The sequence below is a fragment of the Myotis brandtii genome, unplaced genomic scaffold, assembly GCF_000412655.1.
Source record: "Myotis brandtii unplaced genomic scaffold, ASM41265v1 scaffold365, whole genome shotgun sequence".
In the NCBI taxonomy this organism is placed as follows: domain Eukaryota; kingdom Metazoa; phylum Chordata; class Mammalia; order Chiroptera; family Vespertilionidae; genus Myotis; species Myotis brandtii.
In genome coordinates this window covers 3,215,848-3,226,861 of record NW_005364031.1, presented here as the reverse complement: position 1 = coordinate 3,226,861, position 11,014 = coordinate 3,215,848, and the positions used below count along the sequence as shown (strand labels likewise).

Sequence of the window (11,014 nt, the reverse complement as noted above, 5' to 3'; positions counted from 1 at the left end):
TCGCTTCCAGCTGCCTGGCTGCTGGCCGCCATCTTGGCTGACAGTTAATTTGCATAAGGATATGCTGATTAGCCAATGGGAAGGGTAGTGGTCGTACGCCAATTACCATGTTTCTCTTTTATTAGTGTAGATAGAAACAAAATTGTGATTTTTTAAAACTTTGCCATAATCCCTTAAGTGGTGTCCGAAGTACTTAATTGTATAAAATGTGGGTTATGTTATGTGAGGTTAATGATATGAAAATGGACATGAGCAGAGAACAGAAGCCAATCATGTTATATCCCATGTTGCGTGAATACAGGCCCATTATCATGGGTGCTGCTTTTTCTCTTAATTACCATGGTCATACTACAATCATACTGAAACACTTCTCAATGAGCAACTTTTGTGTTTATTCCTAAGCATTTTTTTACAGTACATGCCGAAGTACTCCTGTTGTATCCCATGGGATTTTTATGGATGGTATTTACCCTAGTCTCATTTCACAGGGAACTATGTAGAATTAGAAATTGCTTATGAATTTTTTTCTTTGACTTTTATTAAATACTAAGGCTAGATCTGGACAGGCAAAACCAAGTTATGTATGGCAAACTGCTCTGGCCAGGCCGAGGTTCCCAACAAGCATCTCTTGTGCTCCTATAGGTGAGGCATGATAGTTAATGGGGCCCTTAGAGCCCCAAATTGATTCCCAGTCCAGAGCATCTCTTATTTTAAATGTTATATATTGCTGCTGCTCCCTTAAAAATGTGTAAACCACTGTGTCTTTGAGAGCTACAAGTTTCATTTTGGATTATGATACATGTTATTTCTTTGCTTTAATGGTAGGAATCATGTCATTCCTATGATGCAATAAGACAACTGCAGAGGTTTATTAACTATTTTATTCCTGTAAGAGTCTTTAAGGGCATTATACTGTGTTTATTGGCACAAAGACTTAAGAATTTCTTGGGTTCAAAACTAAAGAGACCTCTGGGAGAGTTGTTGAAGCGATTGTGTCAGAAAGATCATGATAAGATTTATGTTTATCAATTTAAAATATTATTTAGAGGGAAAGAAATAAGGAAAGCGCCTTCCACCCGCATTCTTTCTTGCTGGACATGGGAGGAAGACAAACTGCAAGCAGGGAGACAGGTCAGGATGGTGTAGGGACAGCGCCAATGTTATGGAAATGGGAATGCAGTCCTGTCAAATCAGAAGGAAACTCTTCAAATTCCAGCAACCTCAAACACTCCTTCCCCTATGAAAAAAATGCCCCCAATTGTTTATTCTTTGCTCATTTTGAATACATAAAGTTTTAGAAGTTTTTTTTTTATTTACTTACGCATAATTTATTTAAGTAACACAGCTTTCCGAAGTACAGTCTTTTTACTTCTATCTAAGTTGTTTAACGTAGAGCACTTTTGAGTCCAAGTATAGGCCTGTCACTGGACTGTACAAAGCCACATGAAATTGTTGGCATTTGAAAGGTTTTTGTTTTTTTTAATTTCCCCTATAGCTATATACTGGTGATCTTTGCAGAGTTATCATTTGTGTGTGTGTGCTTATGTGAGGTAGGAGATGCCTATGGAAAGTCTAGATGAAGATGTCTAGTAAACTGATCTATAAGACACAGTGATCAGGAGAGAATGTGGGCTGAGGATGGTATACTCACAATACTTCTCAAAATTTACTGCAATTAAGTTAATCTATTTACCTTTTAAACTTCCTCAATTTGCATATATGGATATTTCTTAAATTCAAGTGGATTCTTTGTTTCTTTTCCAAAGGATTTTCTCTAAAAACTGTTGATGCCAGCTACTTTATTAATGCCATCCTACAACCTTTTTACATTTGAATGTGCTATTCTTGAATGTCAACAAGCATCTTAAGGATATGATTCCCTACAAATACTAACTTTATCAGCATTTCTTAAAGCCAGCTTTTGGGTTTATTTTCTTCAAAAACTCAAGGTCACCTCTTTTGTTTGTCAGTTTTTCTTATATTTCTACTGTTACCTTAGTATTAAAGGATTTGTTAATCCCCCTTGAATATTATAATGTTTTGCAAATTCTTATTTGTAGTCTTTGCCTTTCTATTATTTTTCTTGTGTTGCTCAGATTTATAACAATTTCTGATTTTTAAGATCTATTTTTTCATTCCATATAAATAAATAAAAATAAGTCTGAATAAGTAACTTTTAGTCTTTCTGACTGCCCCATACAAATGTTTATAGAAGCCTATTTTTTATTAACATTCAAAGCTTGATATACTCGTAAATGTCAGTTTAGGCTGTTATGTATAAACTAGAGGCCTGATGCACAAAATTCATTCAAGAGTAGGCCTTTCTTCCCCTCGCTGCCGGCACCGGCTTCCCTCTAGCACCTGGGACCCAGGCTTTCCTCCGGCCGCTGGCAGGCACCCGGGACTTGGGCTTCCCTCGCAGCACCAATTTTGTCCAGAAGGTTGTCCGGAAGGACGTCCGGTCTAATTAGCATATTATGCTTTTCTTATGATAGATGGGCAGGGATATTCTGATAAAAGTATAACAACCAGGACTCTGGGTGGGAAAGCCCTGATTTGTAACCTTTTTCAATTTCCTAGTGTAACCCTTTCTCCCACCCCACCACCACCCCCCCGCTGCCCGCTTCCCCAAAGCCCATTTCAGCCTGGCACTGTGAGGTCACTAAACTTGGAGTTGCAAGGTGATTTATTCACCTTGAACCAGTACAAATTGGCTTTAGCATATAACACTAGTATACTTTCTAAACATATTATTTAAAATAATAATGTACTTGGTAATATTGACTGTCATGGTACCATTCACATATTTTGATATCTTGTTTAAAAATGCAAAAAGTGAAACTTTTAGGGATTCAATGTTGGGCAACACAGAACTTCCTCTTACAACTTGAAAAATCTATAGGCAAATATGTACATGCCCAGCCACATACGAGTAAAGTAGTTCCATAACATGTTCCCTTTTGAAAACTTCTGTTAGTTTTCAAAAGGGATGACACTAAAAGGTTTTCCATCTGTTGTCACCTGTGTGAACTTAATCGCTGTTCCCCTTTGCTGAATTGACTAGAAAATGTCATCACATCCTGCTCATGCACCCCATCATAGCAGGCTCAATATTTATGGATGTATGGGTGGGGGCAAGTCTTTTGCGAAGTGGTGTGCCTCACTTTTATCAGGATAAGTCACTTTGCCTACTGGGCAATTCATTTAATTACCAGTGAACCTCAGTCGGTAATGTGTTGAATGTCCTTTTGGCTGTAGGTTATAAAAGCGATAGAAGAAGGCTATCGCTTGCCGGCGCCCATGGACTGCCCCGCAGGCCTGCACCAGCTCATGCTGGACTGCTGGCAGAAGGAACGCTCCGAAAGGCCAAAGTTTGAGCAGATAGTTGGAATTCTGGACAAAATGATTCGAAACCCAAGTAGTCTGAAAACACCCTTGGGAACCTGCAGTAGGTAAGAAATACCTAAGGCAATGGAACCTGGGAGGAATTGATATGCTCACATGAACCATTTATCTCCTCAGGCCCATCCCAATGGCCAACGGACATGTGTCTTACATTATAAGTCCATATTAAACATATTGTGTTTACCATTTTAATTTTTATTTTCAAAAAGTGTACCTCAATTGAATTAGTGTTTAAAGAGACCTACTAATTATATTGTGTGTGTGTGTGTGTTTTTCCTTAAAAGTTATGATAGATATCAGTGGCTGCCATTTAGAAAAAAAAAATTAAATTGAAATTTTGTGATTGGGTGGCATTTCACATTTTCAAGTCATTTCTATTTATATTATTATTCTTTATTATTATTATTATTATTATTATTAGGCTTTGTATTACTAGTACCCTAGTTTGTGACCTATTATCTATTTTATTGTTTTTCTGTGAGTTATGTAAAAGGATTCTCTGAAATTAACATATGTAAAAGTAATTCAGTACATGATTAAAGAGGTATACCTGTTAAAAAGTGTCTGATGTGGGGAGGGGTCAAGCGGGAAAAAAGGAGACATGTAAAACTTTAGACAATAAATAAATTTTTTAAAAAAAGTAAAACGTGTTACACACACAACAAATAAAAGTAAATAAAAAGTGTCTGAAACACGCCATGCTTTGAACTTGACTTCCCCCATTGTGATGCATACTGGTAGTTATTCAGCTTCAGCTGCCAGGTAAACCCAGTGCTCTGGTCTGCACTGGAGGTCAGTCGGGCCCTTGTGGAGGTGTGTGAACTCACACGGTCTCAGAAGGGTGCCCTCAGTACAGTGGTACATAATGTTCTTAATAGCACCCTCCAGGTCTAAACAAGTCAGTCCACAGCCAGATGTGCTTCCTTTACTCACACTTACTTTTAGAGAAGCAAATGAACAAATATTTACTGATCACAAATACTGCTGGCTGTACTTTTAAAAATGCAGGGACGATGCAATCTGGTGGTCATGAAACATAAATAAAATATAAATTTTGGAGTCTGCAGTAATTGGGTAATCTTATGCATTATATTTTATTAGTATATCCATTTATTTTAATATTTACACATTTACATTTTACATTTATATTATTTTAATATCAATTAAAATGTGTACTTTGATTCTATATGTCCTTATTTTTGTATAAGACAAGACATTTTTTTCCCTTAGTAGTTCATGGAAAAAAATGTATTTTTCTGTTGTTTTTTTTTTCTTATTTAGGCCAATAAGCCCTCTTCTGGATCAAAACACTCCCGACTTCACTACATTTTGCTCAGTTGGAGAATGGCTACAAGCTATTAAAATGGAAAGATATAAAGATAACTTCACAGCAGCTGGCTACAACTCCCTTGAATCAGTTGCCAGAATGACAATTGAGTAAGCTTAAACTTGTTAAATTATATTTGGGAATGTATTTACAGTACAATTCAAGCTGTAGACAGTAGAGGTATGTTAAAGAGGTCTGAACTATAAAACAAGGGAGAACAGTATCTCTTTAGTAAGTACTTACTATGTGCCAGGCATTATCCTAAATAGGCCTTTTAACATAAACAGTATTTTTTTTAACCCCCACAGCTCAGTTTTATTAAGTCAATAGTTTCTCATACAACCAGGCTAAGGCTCAGTGAACTGAAATACTTTCCCCAAACTAGCTCAGCTAGTTAAGTGATAGGTAATTTGTCTCCATAGCCAGTGTTCTAAACATCATTCAGTGAGACTTCCTTTTTCATTAAGCACTGTATCATTTAAGTTCCTAACCTTTCCTCATTGCAACTAAAGATTTCTTTCACCACATTTGTATCCGACATTAAAAATCTCAAAGTTTCAAACCCAATGCCAAAATGCATTAGGACATTCAATACGATTATTTTCTGAAGAGGTCAAAGGAAGCTTAATTTAATTTACTGTAACTAAGAGCTTAATTTAACTTACCTTTTGGAAAGTGTGTGAATAATTGCATCAAAAATTTTTTAACCTTAAGAATCACCTGATAAAACAACTTTAAAATTGCTATGACCTGGAAGTAAAAGTGAATTTTCTATTTTGGCTCCATCACTGATTATGTGGCATTATGAAATCTATTTAATGTATCCCAAACTTAGCTTCCTTGGCTGCTGCATAACACTTAGGGGTGATGCAATTCCTGTCAGTCAGTGTGTTTGAAAATGGGTAATAGGGTAGTGAAGACCTGGTTGGGGGTAGGGTGTTAGGAGCTGGGAGGAGAAGGGTAAAGGGGGGAAAATAGGAGACATCTGTAATACTGTCAAATATATCCTGGCCAGTCTGGGTGAGGGGCTGAGGGCTGTTTTCCGGCTGGCGAGTGACTAAAGCTTCCAACCGCTCCTTGTTTTCTTCTCTTTTTTTTTTTTTTTTTCTGGGCCAGCTTTAGCTCTGAGGCCTCGCTGCTGAAAACATCGATACAATGTTGCGGTCCGAGCCCGGCTGAATGGAAGCCCTTTTCTGGGGTTTTGTTTAGCTTCTTATTTGCAACATAGTATATAGTTGCTTAGAGTTGCAACTGAGAGGCTGGCAAGTTAGGCGGGGAACGTTGGAGTCTGCAGCAAGCAAGCCTCGTGCTCGCTTCAGTGCCTGGCTGCCGGCCGCCATCTTGGCTGACAGTTAATTTGCATATACTCACTGATTAGCCAATGAAAAGGGTAGCGGTCGTACGCTAATTACCATGTTTCTCTTTTATTAGTGTAGATAAAATAAAAAAAATTCTGATATAAGAAAAATGTTTTAAAAAGTGGGTAACAACCTTGAAGGTTTTATTTAGAGGGCTCCATTTTACGTGCTGTTGTGTGAAGGGTTTCACATTTTTAAGATGAGATGAAGGCCAGCAATCAGACACTGCTTTCTGACATGTCAGGAAATGGAGTGTGCATGAATTTAAGAATGTACATGCTATCTGGTCAAGTTTTCTGCTAGTCACCTCGTGGGTAGAGCTGGCATAATTATGCCTGTCTCCCCATAGTCACCTACACCCCTGAAAGACTGTGTCTCAGTCTTATTAAACCACTGCTATGGAATAATGCAGGGCTGTCCAGTTGCTGTATTTTAGGTGCTTGAATACCTAAGCTCAATCCTAATGGCTATTCACAAAGGTAAAAGTACATACACAGATCCAGTTAGCTTATGTCATATTTAAGCTATTAAACATGGGTAATGGGTATTGTACTCTTTACATAATATTTATTTCTGAAATGTAGTCAAATGGTTGAACTGAACTGAAAGTAAGTATACAACCAATAATATTCTCAGCATTACTATATACTTAAACTCAGTATAAACTTTTTTATGATCATTGATGAATCTTAATCCTCCTCCTCCTCTTCCTCCTCCTAGAGCCCAGAAGTATCTCTATTCATACTACATTTTATTTGAATAATTAATATTTTAAACTTCACTCAGGTTCAAGAATACAGCATTTCAAATAACATTTCCTAATCTTACCTTAAATTAATAATAATATTAAGACATCATTTCTTATATAAAATTTCAAATCACTTTGAAAGGAATTTATCCTGGCAGCTTGAGAGCTGAGCAGTTAAGTTTTCACAGAGGAGAATGCTGATGCCACTGCCAATCTGACCCACTGCAGGAACATGATCATAATACCCAAGGGCTCTACGATTAGATACACAGATTATTTAATTAAAGAGTTGATGACAGTTTGGCACCAAATACAGTCTTGGTAAGGCAACTAATAAAAAATGCATTTGTCTTTTGCAGGGATGTGATGAGTTTAGGGATCACACTGGTTGGCCATCAAAAGAAAATCATGAGCAGCATTCAGACTATGAGAGCACAAATGCTACACTTACATGGAACTGGAATCCAAGTGTGATCAGCGTTTCTCCCTTCTGAGGGAGACTGTAGACTGTGAGAGAACAGTGCTGGCCTTCAGTATGTGCGTAGAATGCTGCTAGAAGACAGTTGATGTCCTGGGTCCTTCCTACAGTGAAGAGAAGATTTAAGAAGCACCTATAGACTTGAACTCCTAAGTGCCACCAGAATATATAAAAAGGGAATTTAGGATCCACCACTGGTGGCCAGGAAAACAGCAGTGACAATAAACAAAGTACTACCTGAAAAACATCCAAACACCTTGAGCTCTCTAACCTCCTTTTTATCTTATAGACTTTTTAAAATGTACATAAAGAATTTAAGAAAGAATATATTTGTCAAATAAAATCATGATCTTATTGTTAAAATCAATGAAATATTTTCCTTAAATATGTGATTTCAGACTATTCCTTTTTAAAATCATCTGTTTATTCTTCATAAGGACTTTGTTTTAGAAAGTTGTTTATAGCTTTGGACCTTTTTAGTGTTACCTATGACACATTACTACTACACTGGGTACTTTTGAAAGAATCTCAAATTAAAAAAAAAACACACATAGCATGATGGTAGATATCTCTATCAGAACATTGGTGTCCTTTTCTGTGCCGTTTTATTTGCTTATCAGTGCTGTTTGGATATGGTTTGCTAATTGGCAGGTAGTCAAGAAAATTCAAGTTGCCAAGAGCGCTGATATTTTTTAAAAAGAAATTTTTTTGTAAAGAGCAGTCAACACTATCTTTTCAATGAAAAAAGCAATAATGACCCATAAATACTATAAGGCACTTTTAACTGATTGTTTATGGAGGGATTTTACGAGACAGAATTTACTAAAAAAAACAAAAAAAAACACAAAACTCAAATTGTAGGATTTTGACCACAAAGAAGGTATGAGACACTTCACCTAAAGAATCTCGGTGAAGGCAAGTCTCTGAGAGCAAGAACTATCCAGTGTTATCTAAATAGTGTGAGCACATGAAGATTTTTCTCAATACCATGCCACTAGGGAATTTAGGAGAAATAGTTGGCCTATATTTTATAGCCTGTCCTGTTTTAATGCAGTCCAAACACACGAGGAAAGAATGACGTTTTATATTAGAACTCTGAAGCATGACACGAGGGGCAGTTCACAATTTTCACCTTGCAACACAACGTTGCTGCACAGGATATCACCAATGCAGTTAAAGAAGAGAAAAAATTCTTTTATTTGTGAACATTGATGTGAGAAACTTAGGTGAAAGAACACCTTTGACCATGGAAGGAAGAGGTGAAGGATCTGACTTCTTTTTAAGCTTTATTTATTATTCCATATTATTTGATTACGTGTTAGAATTTCACAAGCAATAATTAGAAATGTCTTTATAGCTATTTCAGGAATGTATAATGTATACATATTGTGAGTACTGCTTTCAAAAGTTATGAAAATCATGAACTACCCCAGAATTGAACTGTTGTACTTCCAAAGAGAATTGGGCTGTTTATAATGATTTTACTAGAGAAAGATCCCAGGGATCGGTCATAATTGGTCTTGTTTGATAATGTGGGCATCCACAAGCAAACAAACACAAGAAACAAAATCTGTAAATGTTCCTTTGTAAAACTTGTAAATTTTATTTATACTGTCTTGTTTTGTACACATATTTCTCTGTAGTGGGCTCTGAATACATTGAAAATGCACTATATTTTTCTATTTTACTTGCAGAGCATCACAAAAGAACAGGTATTTTCAGTGCTACATAATGTGTTTTCCCACATTTAGGACCAAAGATGGCTATAGAAACATTCAAATGGATTGCTTCCCAAACCCTTCCCCACCTTTTTTTCCACCCTCTTTTAAGTCACTGTACAGTGTTATTTGATATTTTAATTTATTTTTTGATTGACTAGAAAAATCATTTTAATTTCACTAAAATGTTTTTTGTCCCTAAGGAAAAATAATCTGTAAAGTAATTTTAATTAGCATAATATAGTCACCTAGACACTTCCATTTGTAATCTTTGTAATAGACTGTAAATATATTTTTGGAACTATGACACAATGTGCTTGAGGGTTATTTTTCAGTGTCTGCAGTGTATACAAGTGTTTATACTCAGTACAGCACTTTACAACTCTAATCAGTAGCATTGGCCTTTGTGAGAATGAATGAAAGAGTTGGAGTGAGTGTTCTTAATTCCGTTTGGATTCTAGACTCACTGATAATGAAGTTCTTTTCTTGTTCATAGCTTAAGGTGCTTATTTTTTCTATTAAAATTAAATTAACAAAAAGCCATTCTAGAAATAGAAGACATAGTATGGTACATGCAAACGGTGTCTTTCCTGCTTTTTCTAGCACTAGATTTATAGTTGAGTAGTCTTTCTTGAGTAGAAGGGCAGAAGAAAAGTTTTTTTTGAGGTTTTTTTTCAAAAATAACTTTTTCCTTCAGCAATATACCTCATCTGCCTTAAATTTTTTACAGCTCTTTACAGGGAAAGGGGAGAAGGGATGGGAAAGACACACAGCACAACAGGAAGGGTAGGATGACATCGCTCTCGGTTGTAGGTTTCTTTTCCCAACCAACGTTATGATTTTGAAATACATGTATGTGAAAACGATATTCAGAGAAAAGGAAGTAACATTGTAATGCTGATTGTAATACTCTTTTCCAGAAAGAGAGGAAAAGGTATAACAGTAAGAATGTACAACTTGCACCTTGAAATTTTTTTTTTTTTTGATAAATTAGTGCTCAGGGGAGGAAAAGTAGAGAGAGAGTATATGTCAAAAATAGAGTTCAAAAATTATAAAAATGCAAAAGGAAATGGCCTCCTTGCTTTGATAGAGCCGCCTTTTTTAGAACGCTGTCTCCACACTTGACGCATGTTTTGCGTTCAGTACTGAAATAAAAGTAACGTTTGTTACATCCGAATCTAACATTTTCTCAGCAATTGGTCTAGGCCTTGTTTACTAGAACTGGTGGTTTATTGATTGTCAGAGCACTATTAGTTAAATCATATTGTATACTTGTGTAATCTACATTAGCTAGTACTATTTAGGACTATATTTTAATTGCTCCTCTTATCCGTGTTTTTAAGACAATTAAAATGGTGTAATTCACCTCTCTTTTTTTATTTAGGTAATGCTGATATTCTCCCTTTTGTTTCCTGAGTAGCCTAGAATTGTGCTACTCACAGATGTGCATGTTCAAATAAATTACTGATGTGTATTTTTTTGCTATATGTGGAGAAATCATGGGGAACTTGGGGCGAGATGTGCTTTTTGTTGGTTGAATTTGTCCCTCCTTGCCTAAGAATTACTACAGGGGTCATCCTTTTATAAGGACGAACTGCTTTTGAACAGTGTCTTCAATGTATCAAGCACAAATAACTCTTTCTTCAACACGAATCATAAGTCTCTTTTTACCAGCTTAAAATAATAAACAAGTCTATTAGACAATGTAAAGACGATCCTGTCTCCAATCATTGGCGGATTCCTTGATGTCCCTTGCTCCTTCTTTATTTCCTTACACAGTATCATGAAGGGAGATGTTCAGAGTAAAGGTTTTATTGAAATATTTCAGGAGACCCATCAGAATACAAAGAGAATATCCTTTATTTCCCCTCATCTTTTCGCACACTGACTTAATTCCACTCTAACCATTACAGAATAACAAAAAATGTCTTCGAAGACCACCATACTATCCGACATTTTAGTTAAAACGCTTTTTTTGTT

The 11,014-nt window shown here is 36.1% G+C and overlaps 1 protein-coding gene across 4 annotated transcripts in view; it reads left to right on the top strand.

The window, feature by feature from the left end:
- EPHA7 (EPH receptor A7) overlaps nucleotides 1-10,508 on the top strand; it is a 181,653-nt gene extending 171,145 nt beyond the window's left edge. For 3 of the 4 annotated variants that reach the window (XM_005872100.2, XM_005872099.2, XM_005872101.2), the window contains exons 15-17: nucleotides 3,259-3,452; nucleotides 4,687-4,842; nucleotides 7,198-10,508. In XM_005872100.2, coding sequence (XP_005872162.1) covers nucleotides 3,259-3,452; nucleotides 4,687-4,842; nucleotides 7,198-7,312 — 465 coding nt within the window. In that variant the 3' untranslated portion in view covers nucleotides 7,313-10,508. Of the gene's footprint in view, nucleotides 1-3,258; nucleotides 3,453-4,686; nucleotides 4,847-7,197 lie in introns of those variants that run through there. The other variant, XM_014544484.1, reaches the window with a different exon arrangement.
- The last annotated feature ends 506 nt before the right edge of the window (nucleotides 10,509-11,014 follow it).